The sequence below is a fragment of the Salminus brasiliensis genome, chromosome 3, assembly GCF_030463535.1.
Source record: "Salminus brasiliensis chromosome 3, fSalBra1.hap2, whole genome shotgun sequence".
NCBI classification, from domain to species: domain Eukaryota; kingdom Metazoa; phylum Chordata; class Actinopteri; order Characiformes; family Bryconidae; genus Salminus; species Salminus brasiliensis.
This window is the reverse complement of record NC_132880.1, coordinates 13,307,478-13,327,970: the sequence shown is the minus strand read 5'-3', so window position 1 is coordinate 13,327,970 and position 20,493 is coordinate 13,307,478. Positions and strand designations below refer to the sequence as shown.

Below are 20,493 nucleotides of genomic sequence, written 5' to 3'. Positions count from 1 at the left end.
AGTAGGAAATGAAATCATGCAATATTTATTCTACAAGTGATAACTAATTTGTTTGGCCAAAAACACAAATCATAGACAACAGCAGCCACCAAATTTTGTTCATGATTTAAATGTATCCAGTCCAAATTAAGGTATCCAGTCATATTTTATATTCTTTACATATATAAGAAATATTTCAAGCTTTCCGTTGTTTTACTTTTGTATTAGTATGGCTCATGGCTCATAGGAAATCATAAATACAGTATCTTATTTAAAAAAAAAAATATTTGGAGTTTGAGAGGATTGTTAGGAAAAGTTAATTCGAGAACTTCAAGGATTGGTTGTAGTGAGGCTGGTGTCATTACATGGATGTCTCCAGGAAAGGAGCTACAACTGCAACCTGGGTTAAGGAGAAATTAACTGGACTGTTCCTCAGTGGGCCAAAGTCCTCTTTCTAGATTAAAGTACATTTTATATTTCATTTGAAAATCAAGGTCCTACAGTTTGGGTGAAGAGTGGAGAGGCACAGAATCCTGGGTATCTGAAGTCCTGTGTGACATTTCAGCAATCTGTGATGGTTTGGGCTGCCATGTTATCTGCAGGTGTTGGTCCACTGTGTTTTATCAAGTCATGTGTCAAAGCAGCCTAAAGTCTACCAGGAAATTTCATAGCACTTTCATCTGAGATTTAGACTTTCTTTTTCAGCAGGTCCTACCACCTGCCCAGAGTGCCACAGTTCGCTAACCTAATTTTACTGTGTTTGATTGGGCAGCTAACTCTCCTGACCGGAACCCCATAGAGAATCTATGGAGTATTGCCAAGAGGAAGATGAGAAACACCCGGCCCAGCTATACAGACGAGCTGAAAGCCACTATCAAAGCAACCTGGGTTTCAGCAACATCTGTCACAAGCTGACTGCCTCCATGTGATGCTGCACTGATGCAGTGATTTGTGGTAAAGGTGCCCCAAACAAAGTATTAATGTGTATAAATAAGAAGTTGAAATCTTTTTCAGTTTGATCTTATGAAATAATCCAATAATTTGAGACAATGGACATTACAGTTACTATTAGACAAGTTAACATAAATGTATATATACTAAGCTCTGACTAAAATAATAGTAAACAACTTGTTTTATTTTGTAACAGGAAAATCCACACCAAAAAACATTAACAAAAGAAAAACATAAAATTCACAAACAAGTAAATAAGATGATGCTGCTACAGTTAGCTCTGGAAATGACTCATTTCAATGACAGGCACTACGCATTAGTGAATGTTATAGAACAGGGCAATTGCCAGAAACCAACAAAATTCTGGGAAGTTCTTCCAACCTCACGTTAACCATGAATTTAAGACCTCACGCATTTGTGCTGTTAATCTGAGCTAAAGAAATTTGATAACTGAAAAAAAAATGTCAGTCAGTCAAGCACTGGTCAAATAAAACTACTAGCAAATGAATTTTGAACCAATAACACTTACACTACCTAATGTCTTAATGTCTGTTTTATTCAAATTGATTGGCGAACGTATATACACGTATAATGTTGCACAATTCTTTTACCAGCTATGACCTTGGACAAGAACTCACCATGGTGGGCACTGTAAAAAAAAAGAATAAACCTGAGCTGCCCCCTGAAATGTTGCAGGTGAAGGACAGGGCTCCACTTTCCTCAAAGTTTGTTTTTACAGACAGCACCACTGCGGTTTCATACTGTCCAAAAAAACGATGATTCTGATGTCCACTCTTCACAAAGATGCAGCTATGTCATCAGGAAGTGACAAAAAGCCCATAGTTATCCTGGACTACCACAAAAACAAAGGAGGAGTGGACAACCTGGACAAGCTGACTGCCACCTACACTTGCCAGCGAATGACCAGGAGATGGCCATTGGTTGTATTTTACAACATCCTCGATGTATCTGCATACAATGCATTTGTGTTGTGGAACCAAATTCACCGAGGGTGGAACTCAAACAAAAAAACAAGCGATGCAAGGATGTTTCCTGAGGAGCTAGGAAGCCGCTGCAGCCTTTGTCAGACAGCTGCAGAGCTCACCAAGCACTCCATCCACACCCACAGCAACATGAAGAGCATCAGCACCAGCATCCTCCTCAACCAGCCCTGCCTCAACATCAACCACAGCCACAGCCACAACCCCAGTGAGACCATCTGATTCTAAAAGAAAGAGGTATCAGGTCTGCCCTAGCAATAAGGACAGAAAGACAAATGCATTGTGCTTCACCTGCAAAAAATATCTCACACAAAAAGTGACACTTTTTGCCACACATGCATCTAATATTGCACAAGTACACATGCATGTTCTTGCACACAGATTATTTATAAAACTGGACTTGGTTTTGGAGGGTTTGAATTGCTTGATTGGCTGTTGTTTGTTTGACATTGAAAATCTACATATTATTATTATTATCATTATTATTTGTTATTATTTAATACTAGTTATTTATTGTTTGTTACTGGTGCTTTTCATTCTGTATTTGTATTAAAGTTCAATTTAAATAAAATATATATATATTAAGGAAATGTGTTCTAATGCCCTTCAGTAATAGTCAGGTACTATAACAACCTTTTTTTATTTATATTATTCTCTTGAGGTTCATTTGACTATATTTTTATATTGAAGATGAGGGGTATTCTCTCAAAAGAAAGGCACAGAGGGCCACAACAAAAAATATTTAAACCAATCATTTCATGGATGAGGAAGCCTAACAAGGTAACTAAGTGGCAAGAAACAAATTGTAGGATAAATAATAGTTTTTAGGGTATCTGAAGGGTGATTTAAGACACGGGTCAAAACCGACACGTTAACATTAGAAAGAGTAACAGAAAGTTAACACTAGAGGAAGGTTAAAGCTGTACAGTTGGTACTGTTCACATAATGTCCATATTGGTCAGGCTCTAATACCTTCCCCTATTAGGATATTATCTAGCTCTAGGATTTCAGTGTGGACATCTGGTAGGGGCAACTTTATATAAGATGCATGTTCTGTTGCCATAGCAGCCTCACTTAACCACTCTGCATCTGTCTTCTAGCAAGATACTGGGCTTTGCTCCGATTACCAATCCATTATAACACAACATAGACAAATTTAAACCTAAATTCTCTCTTTAAAATTTTGGGAGAAATGAGAAATATGGAATAATAAGGACAAAGAATGGAAATGAAAATGAGTTAGGATACGGCAAAACTGTCGTTATATAATAAGGTAATGTCACCTGCTTTCAGCTTAGTGTTCCAGTGATAAAATGACTGGCCCCAAACTGTCACTACTAAGAGAATACAATATAGGCAAAAGCTAAAAACACTACACCACTGACTGAAAAAGAAACTTGTAAGAAGGTTGCTGCACAGCCTTTAAACACCGCAATGAAAGAAAAATAATACCTTTTCACCTGTACAACAATGAACATATACTGGGCTACAGTCAGTTTAGTTTATTATACACAGTGACTTTTTAACCTGGACTTCAGGCATAACCTTAGAAGCTCTAACAGTAAAACACAAGACACTTAAAAAGGTTTCCAAAACTATTAAGATCTCATAAGTCTTCTTACTGGTGTGTGGAAACCCTGTGCAATACAATCTTCAGCATTCCTCCCACCATAGATGCTGACAAGTGCACAAATTAAAGAAGAGTCGATGGCTGTATGGCATCGTTATAGACTTAGACTTGATAGGAGTATGATTTTATAAAACATTTATTTGAGGAGTACTCCTGTCCTTGTCTGGGTATAGCATTTCTGGCCAACTTTTTGGAATGTTTCTGTAGATCCTTAAGATCTTAAAATACATCATCAGTCATCATAGTGAATATCCAGTCATTTTATAATAAATAAACATCAGATGTCCCATATTGTCCCATTGTCACAAAGAATAAATGGTCCATACCATTTAAAAAATGTTTTGGTCCTGACAATTATTACTACAGTTTAGCCATTTTTCTTTTTTTTGCCACAAATTTTAATTGCTACACACCATTGCTACCATTTGACTGCCTGTTTATAAACAAGCTTACTGTTAAATGTAATCTGACTGTTAAGCTTAAAATGTCTCAAAATAATGTGCATGTCCTATTAATATATGATAATATAAAATGTTTATTATAAAATCAAGAACATAGCATTACAATGAACAAATCACTGAAGACTATTCGAGAAGGGCCCCCCCCTGTGGTGAATATTTAGCCTGCTAAATATAAGTGACTAAATGAATTACAAGCAAGGCACATGAGTTGCTCTGGATCTAAAAACATGACAAATATGCAATATGTCTCTGTAGTAGGTCTTCATTAGAATCAGACAAACAGATATCAGAGAATTAAAAAAAAATGTTTTTTTCTTAAGTGAGGTCTTGCTCCATCTAAAGCGAGACAGGCTGAATGATATATTGGAGTCAAATTGGATTTCAGTATGCTGTTCCTCAGTCAGCAGCCAAGACAAACATAAATGTCAATTTACTAGTAGAGGGAGTCTATTTGTAATATTAACTACATATTAGCTTTATTTATACATCCATCCTTTTTAACCACTTCTTCCTGGTCCTGGTTGTGGTAGGTCCAGGGCTTACATAAAATCATTGTTCGCAAGGAGGCAATTTAGCTTAGTCAATTCACCTACAGAGTGTTTTTTGGGAGGTGGAAGGAAATATACCAAACACCTCACAGACATTGACCAGAATGAGAATCGAACCCAAAACCCTAGGCCCCTATATTGTATATTATATTGTACTTTATATGAATAACAAACTAAAATTATTTCTATAGTACAAATGTTCAGATAATGTCCACTGACATGCTAAAGGCCATCTGCGGTGAGTTTGGACACTGTGTAGACCAGTAAGCTAACAATATAATATTTACAATTTTATAATTTATAATAAAGTATGTTATTAGTTGCTAGTGGCCACTGTTAATTTATAACAACACAATGTACTTGTGACCCCCAGGGAAAACAATTACAATGTTAGGTTTTAGGGATGCTTAAAGGAGGAGAATGTTTCTGTGTAACACAAATCTCATTTGCAAAAATATTTTTCATGCTTTGAAAAGCCAAAAGTGATCAATCCAAAAACTAAAGTTTTTCCTTATTCCATATTTTTTTATCTGTAATAAAAGTACATGTAAAACTACAATCATTTACACACTCATGTGGCAGCCTAAAGATTCTCCAGAATGGGGCAAAGGACCAAACAAACAGAAAGAACATTAGCCTAAAGTTACATTAGCAGATTTTAAGATTTGAAGGGGAGGGGAAAAAGTGCTAGGTCATTTTGCATGTCAGTCCTTCCTTTGCATGTTTCCTTCCTTGCAGTTCAGGCAGGTCATGTGAGCATCAAACTCCCAGCCAGAAGTGATATAAAGTTACAGTATCTTGATTTTTTTAAGTATTTAACCTGTAGTCACAAACCTTAACCTTAGTAGCCTAAAAGTAGAAACAAAAAGAGGCCACTGGCCTCCATTGATTCATGAACAATTTACCTGTCTATGACCTTGTACAATTTACAGACATGATGTGGACATCACATTCTGTTTAACAAATGTTCAGTCCAGTATTAAATCATGCAGAGTAAAATTAAGAACTGTATGTGTAACTGAAGGAAAACCCGAACATAAGGTATCCTAAGAGGGTCCCAGGTTTTGAATGTGAAAGGAGCTTGTCATTTCCACAGTCCATAAGGTACTTCAGGCCCATAAAACTAAAAACATAGACTAGGGGTGTGCAATTTGTATCGTCTCTAATAATATCTTAATTGTTGTTTTAACAATGTGCAAGCAGACATTATCGAGTAGGTCACTCACTTTGCGGAAACCACTCAAAAACACACCTTAAGAGTTCACATTCACTGGGCCCTGTTGCTTAATAGGACAGACTACTATAGCCTACAAGTTTACAGCAACACAAGTTAGTGTTTTGCCTAGGAATGACTGGAATGAAAATGAGAGAACAAACTGGGCTAGGAGAAAAAACACAAACACCCTGCCAGTCTGCGTCGTTAGATTTAGTTGGTTAGGTAGTTTTGCTTTACAAAGACAAATGTTTCTCAAAAGACTGCCTTCTGCAAACCATGGCGAAAATCTGCTCCAATTGAAGACAGCAGCTCGACAAAGAATTTATTTCACCATTTGGGAACTAACCTCCATGCTGAATATGAAGATTATAAAAACCGTTGGATCATAAACTGTGACAGTTTCAGATTATGTGACTGCACTGTTTCTTCTAGAAGTGTAGAGGGGTAACAAAATATGACGCCACTAGAAAGTGTGACCCCTGTATACTTCTATAAGAAACAATGCATTCATATAATTTACAGTTTAAGTGAAACAGATCTTGAATTTGTTAAGGTAAAGGTGCACGTATTTGTTAAGATGTTTAAACATGCATAATATAAAATGATAAAACTTAAAACCTTTGAAAATATCAATTAATAACATTATATAAATATAATGTAATAAATATAGTACAATCATTTTAATTACAATTGAATGTGAAAAAAAGATTATAAGTTTATAATGTCAGTAACAGTTGCACTGTTTTTGTATTATTTTCACTTGAATGCTTCTGTTTTAAGTAAATAAATAAGTAGAACAAGGTAGCGCAATGCAAGAGTTTTACAAACATATTTTGAAGGATGAAAAGTATTGTCTAATTATCATTATCGGCCAAATCCCAGAAAATATCTAGATATCACTTTTTTGTCAATATCGCACACCCCTTTAACAATTACCATTTCTATGTGTTTGGATGATCATATACTCAAATAACTAAAAACAGACCTATAACAATAAGTCACTTTAGAATAATAGGGTGCTAATGACTCCAAGGGTGTATTATAAGTCTTTACTACACTTTTATTTGTGCCATCACTTAAAGTCTGTGTTCCATTACTCAGAAAAGCACTCATCTACGAATAACTCAACTAATAACTTATTAGACAGAGCCTGCCATGCAGTAAACACCACAAAGTGCTGTGTCCCGTTTACTCAGTGCTAATTAACCTCTTTACAAGCTGCTTCAGCAGCACCATGCAGCACAGCCTTTTACTACACCTGAATGGACACTCAGTGGCATGCGACTAGAGAGGAGGCCTGGTATCAAAAAGTCATTAAAACTGCATCACAGATATTTGAGCATCCCTACACTGAAGAGGAGCCGCCCCTCAAAGCTACTTGTTCCTGCTCTAACTCAATTATTGATGCATCACAAAGACTCTTACCACAAGCACCTAATCAGCTTTCCACATTAGGGCAACGGTTGCCAAGCTACCGCAAGGGGATGATTCACATACAGGAGAGCTTATGCAAACAAATAGTCAAGAAATACCACTCCCACGCGCACACACACACACACACACACACACACACACACACACACACACACACACACACACACAGACGTGCTGTCATTCTGAATATAGCTTCCTCCTTCACATATGCTGACAAAAGAGCTCTGTTCCATTCAGTGCTAGGAAATGCAAATTGATTTGTGAATGCGAGCACACTTACCTTCACCTCACTGAACCGTTCATGAATGAGGCCCGCTTTGCGTCTTAGGGCCGGCTCACTCTCAATAGACCTGATAGGGAGAGGAATAGAGAAAATACAGAAATGAGGAATCAGTGGAGGAAAACACATTCTCTTTAAGACAAAACACGTGTTAAAAGAGCTTTAGTAAACAGGACACTGTCATGGTTTCAGGGGGTTTTCAGTGAGTACCACTAAAACAGTATCTTTGACAGTTACTAATTTAATGTAAATGGAAGGAGGACTAGCTTACCCCTCTCTGAGAATGTTGTAGATAGCTTGTTTTACTTGAGCTTCCTTTTCATTCATTGAACCTGTACTTTCACTTTGGTTCCGCAGAAGCTCAGGGGTCATCTAAAATCGAGACAAGAGGCTTTTACAGGGCTGGCACATAACATATATTAGTTATGCCAGTAGGGAATCCAGATTGGTGCCTAGTTACTGAAAACAAATCTAAAATATAGAATAATTCAGAGCATAATGCACAGATAAATACGAAGAAGACTGCAACTGGTGTGTAATACATAGTTTTACAGAATGGTTGCGCATGCAGCATATCATTATTGTGACAAACAAGAAGATGATGATAAATGTAACAATGTAATTTTTCTGAGCATACTGTGGATTTCATTAGTACTTCTAAAATATTGACCATCTGCATGTTTCTGAAAGAAAGCATATTTAGACCTGGCTGACTGGGTTTAGTGCAGTGCAGTGTGTGAAGGCTTGAATAACACTGAACAATATATTTTTTAATGTCATAAAAATCATGAAATTAATGACAAAACGATTAAATGCTGAAATTTAAGTTGAAGAGCTTCAACTGGCTCTTCAGCAATGCTAATACATACAAGAATGTTTGGTACATATAGCTCCAGTATGCAGTCTATATGTCTAATGCACTATTAGTAGGGATGCACCAATTGTAATTTTTCTGTTTCGATACTGATAGCTATATAAACGTTGCGTATCAGCCGATACTCGATACCGATACCATTGTTGAATTAATAAACCATATACTTCACCATGTAGAGACATCAAGCTTGACTTACACATTACTTTATTGTTATATTTATTTATAGAGTTAAAGTAATGTACCAAATTGCTATTTGTCACTAAAATTAATAATTGTGCTTGACCTTGGCATAGTGTTGTCTGGGCTCAGGATTTTTATTCTGTAAGTCTGTGAGACCAAAAAGGAACAGGCAGCTCCTCCCTTTTTAATTTCTACTACTACTGTAAACAGACGCTTCACAAGGCATGTTTAGTATGTTCTGATTGCTGTGTCCCTTATTATTACTATCTAGGAACAGGTCATATAGCAAAAGTATTACATTATAAAACTTGCAGACATTTTCATAAAGCATCTTATGTGCACTGAAATTTCATGTTTCTGAGGCTTCATAAGCTGGAAGATAATGCACCGCTAGAGCCACATAATTAAAACAACAACAAAAAAACTTTGTGCCCAACTTTGAATTAAGAACCAATTAAAACAGACTATGTTCTTTTTTTAATAAAACACATACTTGTTCAGTGTAAGTACTACTGCAATCTTCAGTATGCTCAGTAATTATTATAATTAAGCAGCAAGTATTATTATATTGCCTATGCCTATTACAGATATCTGCTAAGAGCAGAGAAAGGCCATGCCAAGAAAGTGTTTGTTTATGACATGGCTACAAGACAACCTCATGCTTACTCACAGCCTGACAGTTTGCAAAGGTGTTTTTGCACATAATTTAATTTACAGAACTGCTTACCGGCTTCTTTGGTATGGAAGGTGGTATTTCCTTGGCAACAAAGTTCTTTGGTGACTGATTAAACGTAGGTGGTTTTGAGGCAGGAACTGCAGGTACCTTGGCGACAGAGGAAGAGTTTCGTCCAAGACTGCTGTAAGTTGTTGGTTTGGGAGAGTTCAGAGTGGAGGCTGTGGTGGGGGTAATGGTAGGAGCATAGGGGTTTATGGTTGGTGAGGATGAAGGCTCTTCTTTCTGTTCTTTGCGGGCATCCAAGCTGCGAGAGCGCTTTCGATCATCAAACTGTAGACGTGTTCGAGCTCCAGAGCGCCCTCTAGTCTGACTCGGCATGCTAGACGTGGCATTGCTTGGGCTATTGTTGTTAAACTTACTGATGAGCTTATTAATAGGCGCTAAAGATTTAGTGTCGATGGCTTCGACTGGCTCTTCCTTTAATGTGACCGGTTTAGGAGATTCTGGGAAAGATTCTGGAAAGGCACACCCCTTTTTTAGTGGCCCATTTAATCCTGCCCCATTCACAGCCGTTCCAAAATTATTCTGCCCAACACGTCTAAGCCCCGCCTCATTCAGCTCTCCAAAGTCTTTCTTTTCCAAACCACTGGCTGGAGAAGCAGAGATGGGATGTTCTGCAGTTGCTACCTCCACATCTCCTTGACTCCCTGCCTGTCCATCACCAGGTGGCCTCCTCAAGGGACTCCCATATTCACCAGTCTCTTCCTCTTGCAAGGTTGACTGCCCAACTGGGTCATAAGGGTTAGGAGTCTGAGCTCCATCACGCTGAACATTAGGCAGGTTGCTGACTGCGGAAGAATGCCCAGGGGCTGCGGTCTGTGCCTGTGGTTGGGTCTTCAGCTGTACCCCATAAGAGTCCCCCTTGTCCCCATCCTTCAGTACCACATAGGGCTGTCCTGAAATGCCCTGAACTCTTACTGCAACTCCATATTTATTGGATGGGGGTGTTCCAGCCCCACCAGTACCACTCACTCCTCCAGCCCCTCGACTCCTCTCTGCATAGCCTCCACCGGTGTCATCCAAGTCTTTGATAAAGCGGATCTGGACACCGTAGTCCAGAGGAGGCTTTCTGTCTGCTGAGAGGGAGCTCATTGCGGCTCACTGTAAAGGCAAGGTTACATTAATTAATGAGTGGACTGAAGTTCGGTGAGACATGGTTTAGCAGCAACATACAGTGATTCATTGGGTGTAAGCTGTTTGCTTTTGCCTTATTCATTTGAATACAAGGATGAGTCAGTTTTATGTAATGAATGCTGTTTTGCTAAAGGTATCTAGAACACAGTCCCAGTGAACACTGTAAAACACAAAAAATATATGTATGGTGTATAATAGTGTTATGGTAAACACCCAATTATGTTTGGATGAAAAAAACCACCACATAATATTCCTTAATAGTGTCTATAGTTATATACAATAATTCATTACTATGACTTTCATTGGATCAAAATACAAACAGCAGTAACCAGTGCTAGCATGTGCCTCTTGCTAGTCACATGAAGCCAATCATTGCTAATGCAACATCTTTGTACATGTGAACGTGCATAGAGCGGAACATTACAGTACTGCTATATCAGTTAATAGACACAGTCTGCAATAGACTACTGCCCACTATAGTCCGTTTTATAGGGCTCCCTGCCACAGTATAGAATCACCAGTGATCAAATTCACATTCTCTAAATTATAGGGCCAAAGCTTAGACATGAATGCCACTTGCAAGCCCTCAGTGCAGCATTTTCTAATAAGCATACTTCACAGACATCCCTGTAATACTTCCAGACTCCCATATGAAAGTGGTCTTGCAAACCGCCGCAAAAAATCCATCTTTTATATGGCAATGCTTTAATCAAAGGTACAAATCACCATCTAGGGAAAACACACACAATATAATGGCATGGCTGGGCAGAAGAAAGAATGGGCGAACCCACACAATTCCACACAAGACAAACAGACTAAGAAGTGAATCAACCAACAAATGACAGACAAATAACAAATGACACAGGCAAATGAAGAGCAGACACACAAAGAGACACGGTTTAGCTAGCTTTCTGTCTTTCGGTTTTGCAGGTTGGGCTGGTTTTAGCTTGGTTGTAAGCTTTTTTTTATAATGCAGAACTATATTAAAGCTTCATGGGCATGAAAAACTGAAAATGATCTAAAAAAAAAAAAGCATAAACACTTTACTGAGTACTATTACAATAGATTTTATATTATATAGATTATAGATTATATATATGATTATATAATTAATTTGCACCTTTAGACAGATACAGCTATAGAAACCTCAGACGAAGTTGATGTCATTTGTATGCCTAAAAGTCTAGGAGAGTAAACCAGCCATGCCCAACCTGCTTCCAACCAGCCATGCTATTATTCTGTGTGTGTATTTCACTAAAGCATTTCTTTAAAGCATTTTACCGGAATTACATTTTTAGTTTCTCCATTTTTACAGAAGTAATTGGACAATTGAACAAATATAAATAAAATGATGAAAATGTGCAGTCTGTGTGCAGTCCGTCATGAAAAACATTAAAGGCTTTTTTTCCTTTGGGTCTTTATCCACCTATACTTTAAACCGTCTTTCTTCAGTCAACTCCGAACCTTTAATATTGCTGATCAGTTCATTGTCCAATTTTGTTTGAGCCAGTTGGGGTCTATGCATAAAATTGCTGTAATTGTTAAACCCCTTGAATCACGAATGAGTTAATTTTATCACAATTTCAATTTTGTCACATTCTTATTGCTTTATTTTATGAGGTAATGTACAATGGCAAATTACAAACCTGACTGCAAAAAAGCTTTTCTAATAATAAACAAAACAGATGGTCTAACAGATGAACTATGGTCATTTTATGTAAAACTGTTTTGCCTGAAGCCATTTTCTATTACTGATTAGCCTTCTTAATACAATTGCTTCCGTAAATAATAGTTAACACTATGTTTTCTATCCCACGGCTATGAGTTAACCAACAGCTATTGTATGTTGAATGTTTTACCCCCATTATGTTTGTTATGTGTTGAGAAAAAGGGAAAGAAAAAAAAAAGAATGTATGTCAGTGGGTCGATGCAATAGGTGTGGCAGCTGGTTAGATCAGGTTTGGATACATTCCTTACTATTCCCATTCCTCAGTCATTACCAGACTTCCATACAAACACACACACACACACACACACACACACACACACACACAATAAGCTAGTAAGTGTTACATTACAAATACATTAATTTACATTAACAGCTATTCATAATTTTGTCTACAAAAAAAATGTGCTGGAATTCTAAAATCTTAGGCAAAGGGGGCCTGGGGCAAAGTCATCCTACTGTCCAAAAGCATTGGAGCATAAAGCATTTGTAGTTATGCAGGAAGGGCTCTCGCCTTTTATCTTCTCTGTGAACTTGTTCAACCCCTATGTTTGTTTTGCCTTGTTCTTACGCATCTGCACTCTACATGCCATCCCACTGGAGTCAGAGCTGGCAGTGTGTTATGTGTAGGTGGTGCTTAGTGATACAGAACTGTTGTACAATGTCACAACATTTCAGCAATAGCAGGGTGGCTGATTTTTAAATCCATTTTAGCACTTTATGCTATACGTCTTAAGACATGACATAGCTTTACAAAGTATTGCAAACATGCACAAGAAAATGACATTGACTATTTCTGTTTTTATAACTACAAATCAATCTAAAGCACTAGCTAAATTAAACATGCAGCAGTTAAAGCAGCATTATGTGACAATTGGTAGTTTTTGCTTCTGGGCTTCCCCTACAGTTGCAAAAGGTGTAACTGACTTTTACACCACTGGTGTAAATACAAGCCACATCTTCGAGCTCCATTTCATTGGCAGCTGTACTCATGCATTTGTTGACAAGTGGGAAAGAAAGAATTATGTCAACCGACTAAAAAGATCGATTTTTACAGAAATATGACTCACTGTTTACACAGTTCTCATAAGAGGTCTCGTGCAGCTCATTCAAAGTCTTGTAGAAGTATTCCGGTCTAGAGAGGCAATGACCTCATTCTTTCTATTAGTAATCAGTGTACCATCACATTTATTTTGATGCTGTTATTTAAAGGTTAAACTGCTGCATAATGTTGCTTTAAGTTTTGATATTTATCAATAGAGAAAATAACTACAAATTCATGCTGTTGCTCAACACCAACACCAGCAGAAACAACACATTGTGTGTGTTTGTGTGTATGTGTGGGTGTCTATTACTGCCAACACATTCTCTGAGAACTATCCAGTTACAATGGTCACTAAAGTGACCAAGCGTTCACTGACAGGAAGTACAGGACAGGAATTTACTCACCAATCAGTGAACCCTGGCTATTAATTCATAACCAGGTATAATTGGGGGGGGGGGGGGGGGTTGCATTACACTGTAAAAGGCAGCAACCCAGTCAGGAATTAGGCTTGATCAGCCACTCATAATAAGCCATTGTCTTGCACACATAGTCAGAATTCCAGACATTTTCCCAAAACATGTGCAGCTCCATGTGATCGCAGTAGGGTTTCGAGAAGCAGATCAAGGATAAGGACAGACAATTTGTAAAATAGTGATGTCCAGATTTTTTTGGCCCAGATTACTTCAATGCTGAGTACCGATCACCAATACCCATCCAATCTGGTGTTTTCATAGATAATACGGCCACACAGTTTAGGCAAGATAAGCTTTAAATAAATACTTTTTAGTAGACTACATAATGTGACGTCCAGCTCAACCCAGCTGAAAACTATTAAATGTAATATGACTTACTGGACTGATATATTTTCTTTCCCAGCCCACATTTAAAATCACTAATAATGCGCTAATGTATTAATATCTAATAATATCTGACTGTCCTCCATAATAATTTGCATTCTTGATACACTTGACGGTGTACGCTAGGTTTATTTTGTCAATTAAATGTGTGAAATAACTATTTGATAATGTCATGATGTGCTTTTTTTCCTCTATAAACTGGCTAAACAATTAACTATTTAAACTGCAGAATGGCAATTTTACAAACGGCAACAAGTCATTTTCAATTCTCAAATTGCTGCTATAGCTCAGCCTTATAGTTGCCCAGTGTAGTGGTGACAAATTGTGGCTAGTTGTTTGTTGTTGTTTTTTAAACCACCCTCCTTTAAACACAGTTCATGTTATATTAATTTTGATCACACTTTAAAGAAGTAAAAATATGAAGCAATCCATATGCATACTTTGTCATTTTGCTTCTGTAAACCAAGACAATGGACCTGGAATGAAGTAATCGAGATGTGACTGAACTGCAGACTTTGAGTTTTATTTGAAAAGGTTATGAAAAAATACTGCATTAACTGTTTAGGAATTACAGCCATTTTTGCAGTCCCTCTTTTTGGATATTGTGTAGGCTAATGTCTTGATACTATACCAAAGTATAGTAGTCCACTGTCAAATACAGATATAACATTAAATACATTATATTAACATATTATATTAAAACTTCAGTTACAGTAAATGGTTATAAAGTGAAAGACAATGGTAAAGTTAAAGATAAAACATTCAAGATTGCTGTTTTTGTTTGTTTGTTTGTTTGTTTGTTTGGGGGGAGGTTACATTTTTAAAGTGAAAAAAGACAAGGGCAGGTGATGCAAATTTCACCTTTGGGTATACAGATAATTTTCAGCAGTCTGAAAATTAAAATAACCGACCACAAAACAGGAAAAAGTCCCAAGAAGATAGCAAAGCCTCTGTTCGTAATGCAAAAACATGGCAGTTAACAGTTAAACAAAAGAATGTTTGGATAAAAAAGGGTAGAGAATTTTGTGAAAAAGAAGACGTCAACTGTTGAGCACGGCAAATCGATTATGCTTTGGGCTTGGGCTGCAGCCAGTGGCATAGGGAAGATTTCACTGGTAGGGAAGAATAGATTAAAATAAGTACCAGCAAATTGTGGATGCAAATGTCACACCTTATGTAAAATATAAATTAGAATGTTTTCTACAGCAGGACAGGGATCCTAAACACATCTAAAAATCCACAATGGACTACTTCAAGAAGCACATGCTGAAAATGCCAAGTTATTGACAGTCACTTGAACTAAACATCATTAAGAATCTGTGGATAGATGTCAAAATATCATGGCTTGCAAAATGTCCCAAGAATCTCACAGAACAGTGGGAAAAGAATCAGTAAAAATCACTCAAACAAGAACTGAAACACTCTTATATGTTAACATTACTAATGTTAACATTTATTTGTAAAGTGTAACAAATGCATTTTGTATATTGTAACACTGTAGTATCACTGGAATTCTCCAGAAGAGTAAAATAAAATATTATATATCCATTTGAAATATCAGTCAAATACAAAAACATAATAGAAAACTGTAATAGTAATTATAGGAATTATAGTAATTTGAGGAATGTACTGCACACCCTTCAAAAGGTACCACAATTTATTAGTAATCAACGCAGAAATCCAGCAATTTCATTGTGGTATTGTATTTGTCTGTTGTCTTTATTGTCTATGTATGTTGTTGTTTAACGAATTACAGATAATCCATGTGGAACACCATTTTACTACCGCTGTTAATTTCGTCAACAGTGACAATTTTCTATGTCTTTTCGAGTTGCAGTGAAAACATGTCTAACATGTAAACAGAATGTGTGGATAAAACCATTACAGTGTCTAAACACTGAGCCACGAGAGCCAAAAGGCAACACATCGAGCATGGCCACATCATGCAAGGTATTTTTACCTCTGGTTTGTACACATCACTGTAGTCATTTAACAGACATTTCAGGTCAGTCATCCTTCTAAAAACAGCCTTTACAGATTTTGTTACTGCTTTTCTCAAGCAAGAAATAATTTAGACACACCTTGAGGGTCTCAATGCTTTCTATTGCTAATCCTGTATTGAAGTACCAGTATCATTGCTGATACCCGTATTGAAGATGAACTGACAAATGAAGAACTGATAATAAGTCACTAAGCAAAGGGTTTCATCGGGTCTATCCTTGCCGGCCTTGGAATCACCGGCTCAGCATGGCGATGGTTTGCATCATGCCTTCAGGGATGCTCATGCCAGGTAACATGGCAGGGGAACGTCCACTCCTTGTAGTTTCTCCACTGGCGTTCCACAAGGCTCTGTGCTTGGTCCTCTTCTTTTCTCGCTCTACACTAGCTCTCTTGGTAAAAATATCCTCCCATGAATTCTCTTACCACTGTTACACCGATGACGCTCAACTCATCCTTTCTTTCCAACCTTCTTGGTGTAGTCATGGATGAACAGTTATCGTTCTCAAGTAATGTTGCAAATCTAACTCGGCCATGCAGATTTCTCCTGTATAACATCCAGAGAATTTGCCCCTTCCTCTCTAGAGAGGCCACCCAGATGCTTTTTCAGTCTCTTGTCACTTCAAGACTCGACTACTGCAACTCTGTTCTGGTTGGTCTCCCTTTGCGCACCATCAGGCCCCTGCAACTTGTCCAGAATGCAGCAGCACGGTTCGTCTTCAATGTTCTTCGGTGTACTTGATGGCAATGGTCTAAAGCCAATCTGCACCAAGAGCCCTTCGAGCTTCAAGTACGGCTCGGCTTGACCCACCAGCCCTTAAGCTCCATGGAGGACAAGCGTCCAGGCTTTTTTTCTGTCCTGCACCAAAGTAGTATAAAACACTTCCCCTGGGTGTCCGAACGGCAGAGTCGCTAGCTGTCTTCAAATGCAGACTGAAGACCCACCTCTTCCGAGAGTACTTGGGCGAAGAGTAGTGTATTATGGTCTCCTTATTGACTTGTGTTTAGTAGTGTCTAAACTTGAGGTATCTTTGAATTTGTACTCTATTCAAACTAGCTGAGGTTATTCTTGAGTAAATAGCGAAGCACTTTTGTAAGTCGCTCTGGATAAGAACGTCTGCTAAATGCCGTAAATGTAAATGTGAACATAGAAACATAATATTGATCAGCTGACACTATCAGTTTTGGAATTTTATTCCACTAAAATCAGTATTGGCCACAAAAGGTTAACATCAGCAAGGCTTTAGCACTAACAAGTTATTGTGAGTACTGTGTACCTACAGCTGGGCAATATGCATTGGTATTGCAGCATGAAAATAGATACCTCCAGGAGTTTACTACTCTTGGATATTCTCGAACCTCCATGTGTAGAACCTTTATGTACCAAAGCATAACATTTTATGTACCCAAAATATGTTCAGTGAAATTGTTATTCTGTATTGCTGAGTTTAACACAGTCAAAAAAACATGCAACAGTTTATTGGGTGATGTTTCACTTTCTTTAACAATATTTGTACCCTTAGGCTGCCATTTGAACTCTCAACAGCCATTGTGCTCCGAGCTGACAGTAGTAAAGAAGAAAGTTTCCATTTGGTTCCAGAAACCATTTCCACTGGTCACTTTTACTAAAACAGCATACATTGTTTCTGATGTATGCTTGTATACTTTTTTCAAACAGGGCCACCTTTCACAATATATCAACAAAACTTTACAGCAGCAGTTAAAAAACATTCTTAATGTTTTAGTGTAAAGATATTTGTCACTGTACAGCGAAATGTGTCCTCCGCATTTAACCCATCTGTGGTAGTGAACACACACACACACACACTAGTGAACTAGGGGCAGTGAGTACACACGCACACCCAGAGCAGTGGGCAGCCAACTCCAGCACCCAGGGAGCAGAGAGGGTAAAGGGCCTTGCTCAAGGGCCCAACAGTGGCAGCTTGCCAAGCCCGGGAATCGAACCCACAACCCTATTATCAACAGCCTGGCGCTCTAACCGCTGAGCCACCACTGAGCCACCCTATGTCTCCATAACAGTCACTGAAGAAAGAAAGTCATTCAGAGTTTCACATCAGGGTTTGAAGAGAAACGTACCAAATCAGATTTTCTTCACAGTGGTGGTGGAATGGGCCAGAGGTAGTAATGTCTACAATAAAAAACTGCCACTTTACTTAGAAATCCAGTGCATTAATCCACTGCATTGCAACTCTTCAGACATCTGATTCCCTTCACCACCACCACCACCATTTATGTCTGTATATGTTATGACTGTTTTGAGTGTGTTCGCCTACTGCATGAATAAAGACTGGGCGATATGACATTATTTTATCGTATTGTGATCAATTTTGTTATTTGTTGCTTGCAGAACCCTGATCAACTGCACGTTTCATTGCAAACACCGATTAGTCTGGTTTAAGTGGATGAAGTGCACTGAACACATTTTGAGTAAAAAGCATAGTACTAACTATAGGATGCATTTCGTTTAATATTGTGTATTGTGAAAATATCTTTAAACATTGCGATATCATATTTAACCATATCGCCCACCTCTATGACTAGACTATGGCTAATCGATTTCACAATCATGTGTTTCTCATAAATTGTGTAAAATAAAAAAGTGAGAAGAATGAAGCGGACACTTGGCTTAGTTCTAAAGGAATAATGAGCAGGCAAATAAAACACACTGTAATATAGAAATGTGTGATCACAGTATTGCATGTCACAAAGCTACCAAAATACAGTCCTATCACGGACTGATATCCTGTTCCTTGTTGAAACCAGGTGAACCCCAGTAAGACGATCCTGTATTCAGCAACAGACGAGTACAGATGAGATCTCTGTAAGGGAGGACAGAAGTAGCTGTAGATTTGCCTATGAAAAGTATAGAAATGCCTGACCCACGGTGAGTTAGCACAGGCTTTATTTACAGTGTGTGTGTGTGTGTGTGTGTGTGGCTGGAAGCAAGCAGCAGCCTTCAACTTTTTTTTTTAAACCAATCCAGCAGGTCTGTCAGTATCGGTGGTGGGAGCGAAACTCGGAGCTCGTTTCAGCCTTGACCAAGCAAAGACTGAAACACAGTGACTTATTCACTGAGGGAGGCTTTAGCTACCATTCAGCCTAAAATATCCATAAAACAGCCTTAATTGTATGAAACGACTTATTTCTTTTTATTCTGTGTAAAAAAAAACTGGACTGGAAACTCGTTGAAACATATATATATATATATATATATATATATATATATATATATATATATAGGCCAGGCCTATTCAAATTACTGCGATTGTTTACATTTCGAGTCCTTTTAGTGTCCAAGGCTTTAAAACACAAGCACGTTAGCTAGCTCGGGCTGACAGAAGTGACTGCAGCAGCTCGGTTCCCGGGCAGGCTGCGTTAAAGACGCTTGACTGAGAAGCCTCGAGCAATGCATTTTCGTCCCTCATTCGAAAAAGCGGCAAGAAGGCAAAAGCTTCAAAGCAACAGGTGGTCGCCCGCTCCTCTCCGCTCCTCTCCACTCTGCTCTGCTCTTTTTCCCTCCACGGCACACGAGTGAATTCAAGAGAGATGGAGGCTCCACTAAACACTATAGCTAGCTACAACAATGCCACGAACAAGCAACACGACTGACCGCGCTGAGTAAACATTAGCGTCATATTAGCCTTACCAGATAAACGAGGCAACTCCAGTCTTCAAACAATGGCGAACAGAGACGCGGCCAAATTCCCATCCAGCATTACTTTCTCGCCATGGGCTTGCAGTGTGCTCTCATTTGAAAGGATGGAGAGTTCATTCGAGCCGCTGTCAGTCACAGAAAAAGAGAGCAAATTTCCTCCACGACAACCTGTTGCTTTTGCGTCAGCTTTCCATGGAACCGCCCCCGGCCACTCTAATTGGTCTAAAATGTTTCGAAGACGCCTGCAGGCGATGTTTATTGGCCAAGGACCAACGTCAATCTAATACAAACACTAAAGACGGTCGCCCGTATAAATCTACGACTAATTTTTTTTTTCTAGTTTAGTGACTGAAGGGGAAAACTACTACTACTTTTAGCCACACATTTAAATGCAGTTATACTTATAAAATAAATCCACACACAAAAAAAAAATTAATAAAAAGAGTGTTAACGAGTGTTTACCACAATCACTGGGTTTATTGCTTCAAAGGAAGCCATTCAAAACATAAATAAATACCCCTCTCAAAAAAACATGGTATCTGATTTTTTTACAGGTTGAGTCTCCTGTCAAAGTTGTTTTTAATAAATGTGAAGAACTCAGGAACAGTAACCAGACTGTACACCCACCGGGACAGTGTGGTTATCTGGATGGTAAATTCATCTTTAACACACCTTCCTAGCAATGGAGTTTGCAGGGGGTCCCATTGTGCTATGGCTAGAATGTGTAGAATTAGAGGTCTCATGGTTGTGAGTGGTAGTGAAGTTAA

At 38.2% G+C, this 20,493-nt stretch overlaps 1 protein-coding gene across 3 annotated transcripts in view; it reads right to left on the bottom strand.

Moving 5' to 3' along the window:
- Positions 1–19,885, bottom strand: part of cgnb (cingulin b) — a 35,123-nt gene extending 15,238 nt beyond the window's left edge. For 2 of the 3 annotated variants that reach the window (XM_072675559.1, XM_072675560.1), the window contains exons 1-4: positions 19,718–19,884; positions 9,282–10,391; positions 7,772–7,872; positions 7,501–7,570 (exon numbers count right to left, since the gene is read on the bottom strand). In XM_072675559.1, the coding sequence (XP_072531660.1) occupies positions 7,501–7,570; positions 7,772–7,872; positions 9,282–10,382 (1,272 nt within the window). In that variant the 5' untranslated portion in view covers positions 10,383–10,391; positions 19,718–19,884. Of the gene's footprint in view, positions 1–7,500; positions 7,571–7,771; positions 7,873–9,281; positions 10,392–19,717 lie in introns of all 3 variants that reach the window. The other variant, XM_072675561.1, reaches the window with a different exon arrangement.
- Between the last annotated feature and the right edge of the window lie 608 nt (positions 19,886–20,493).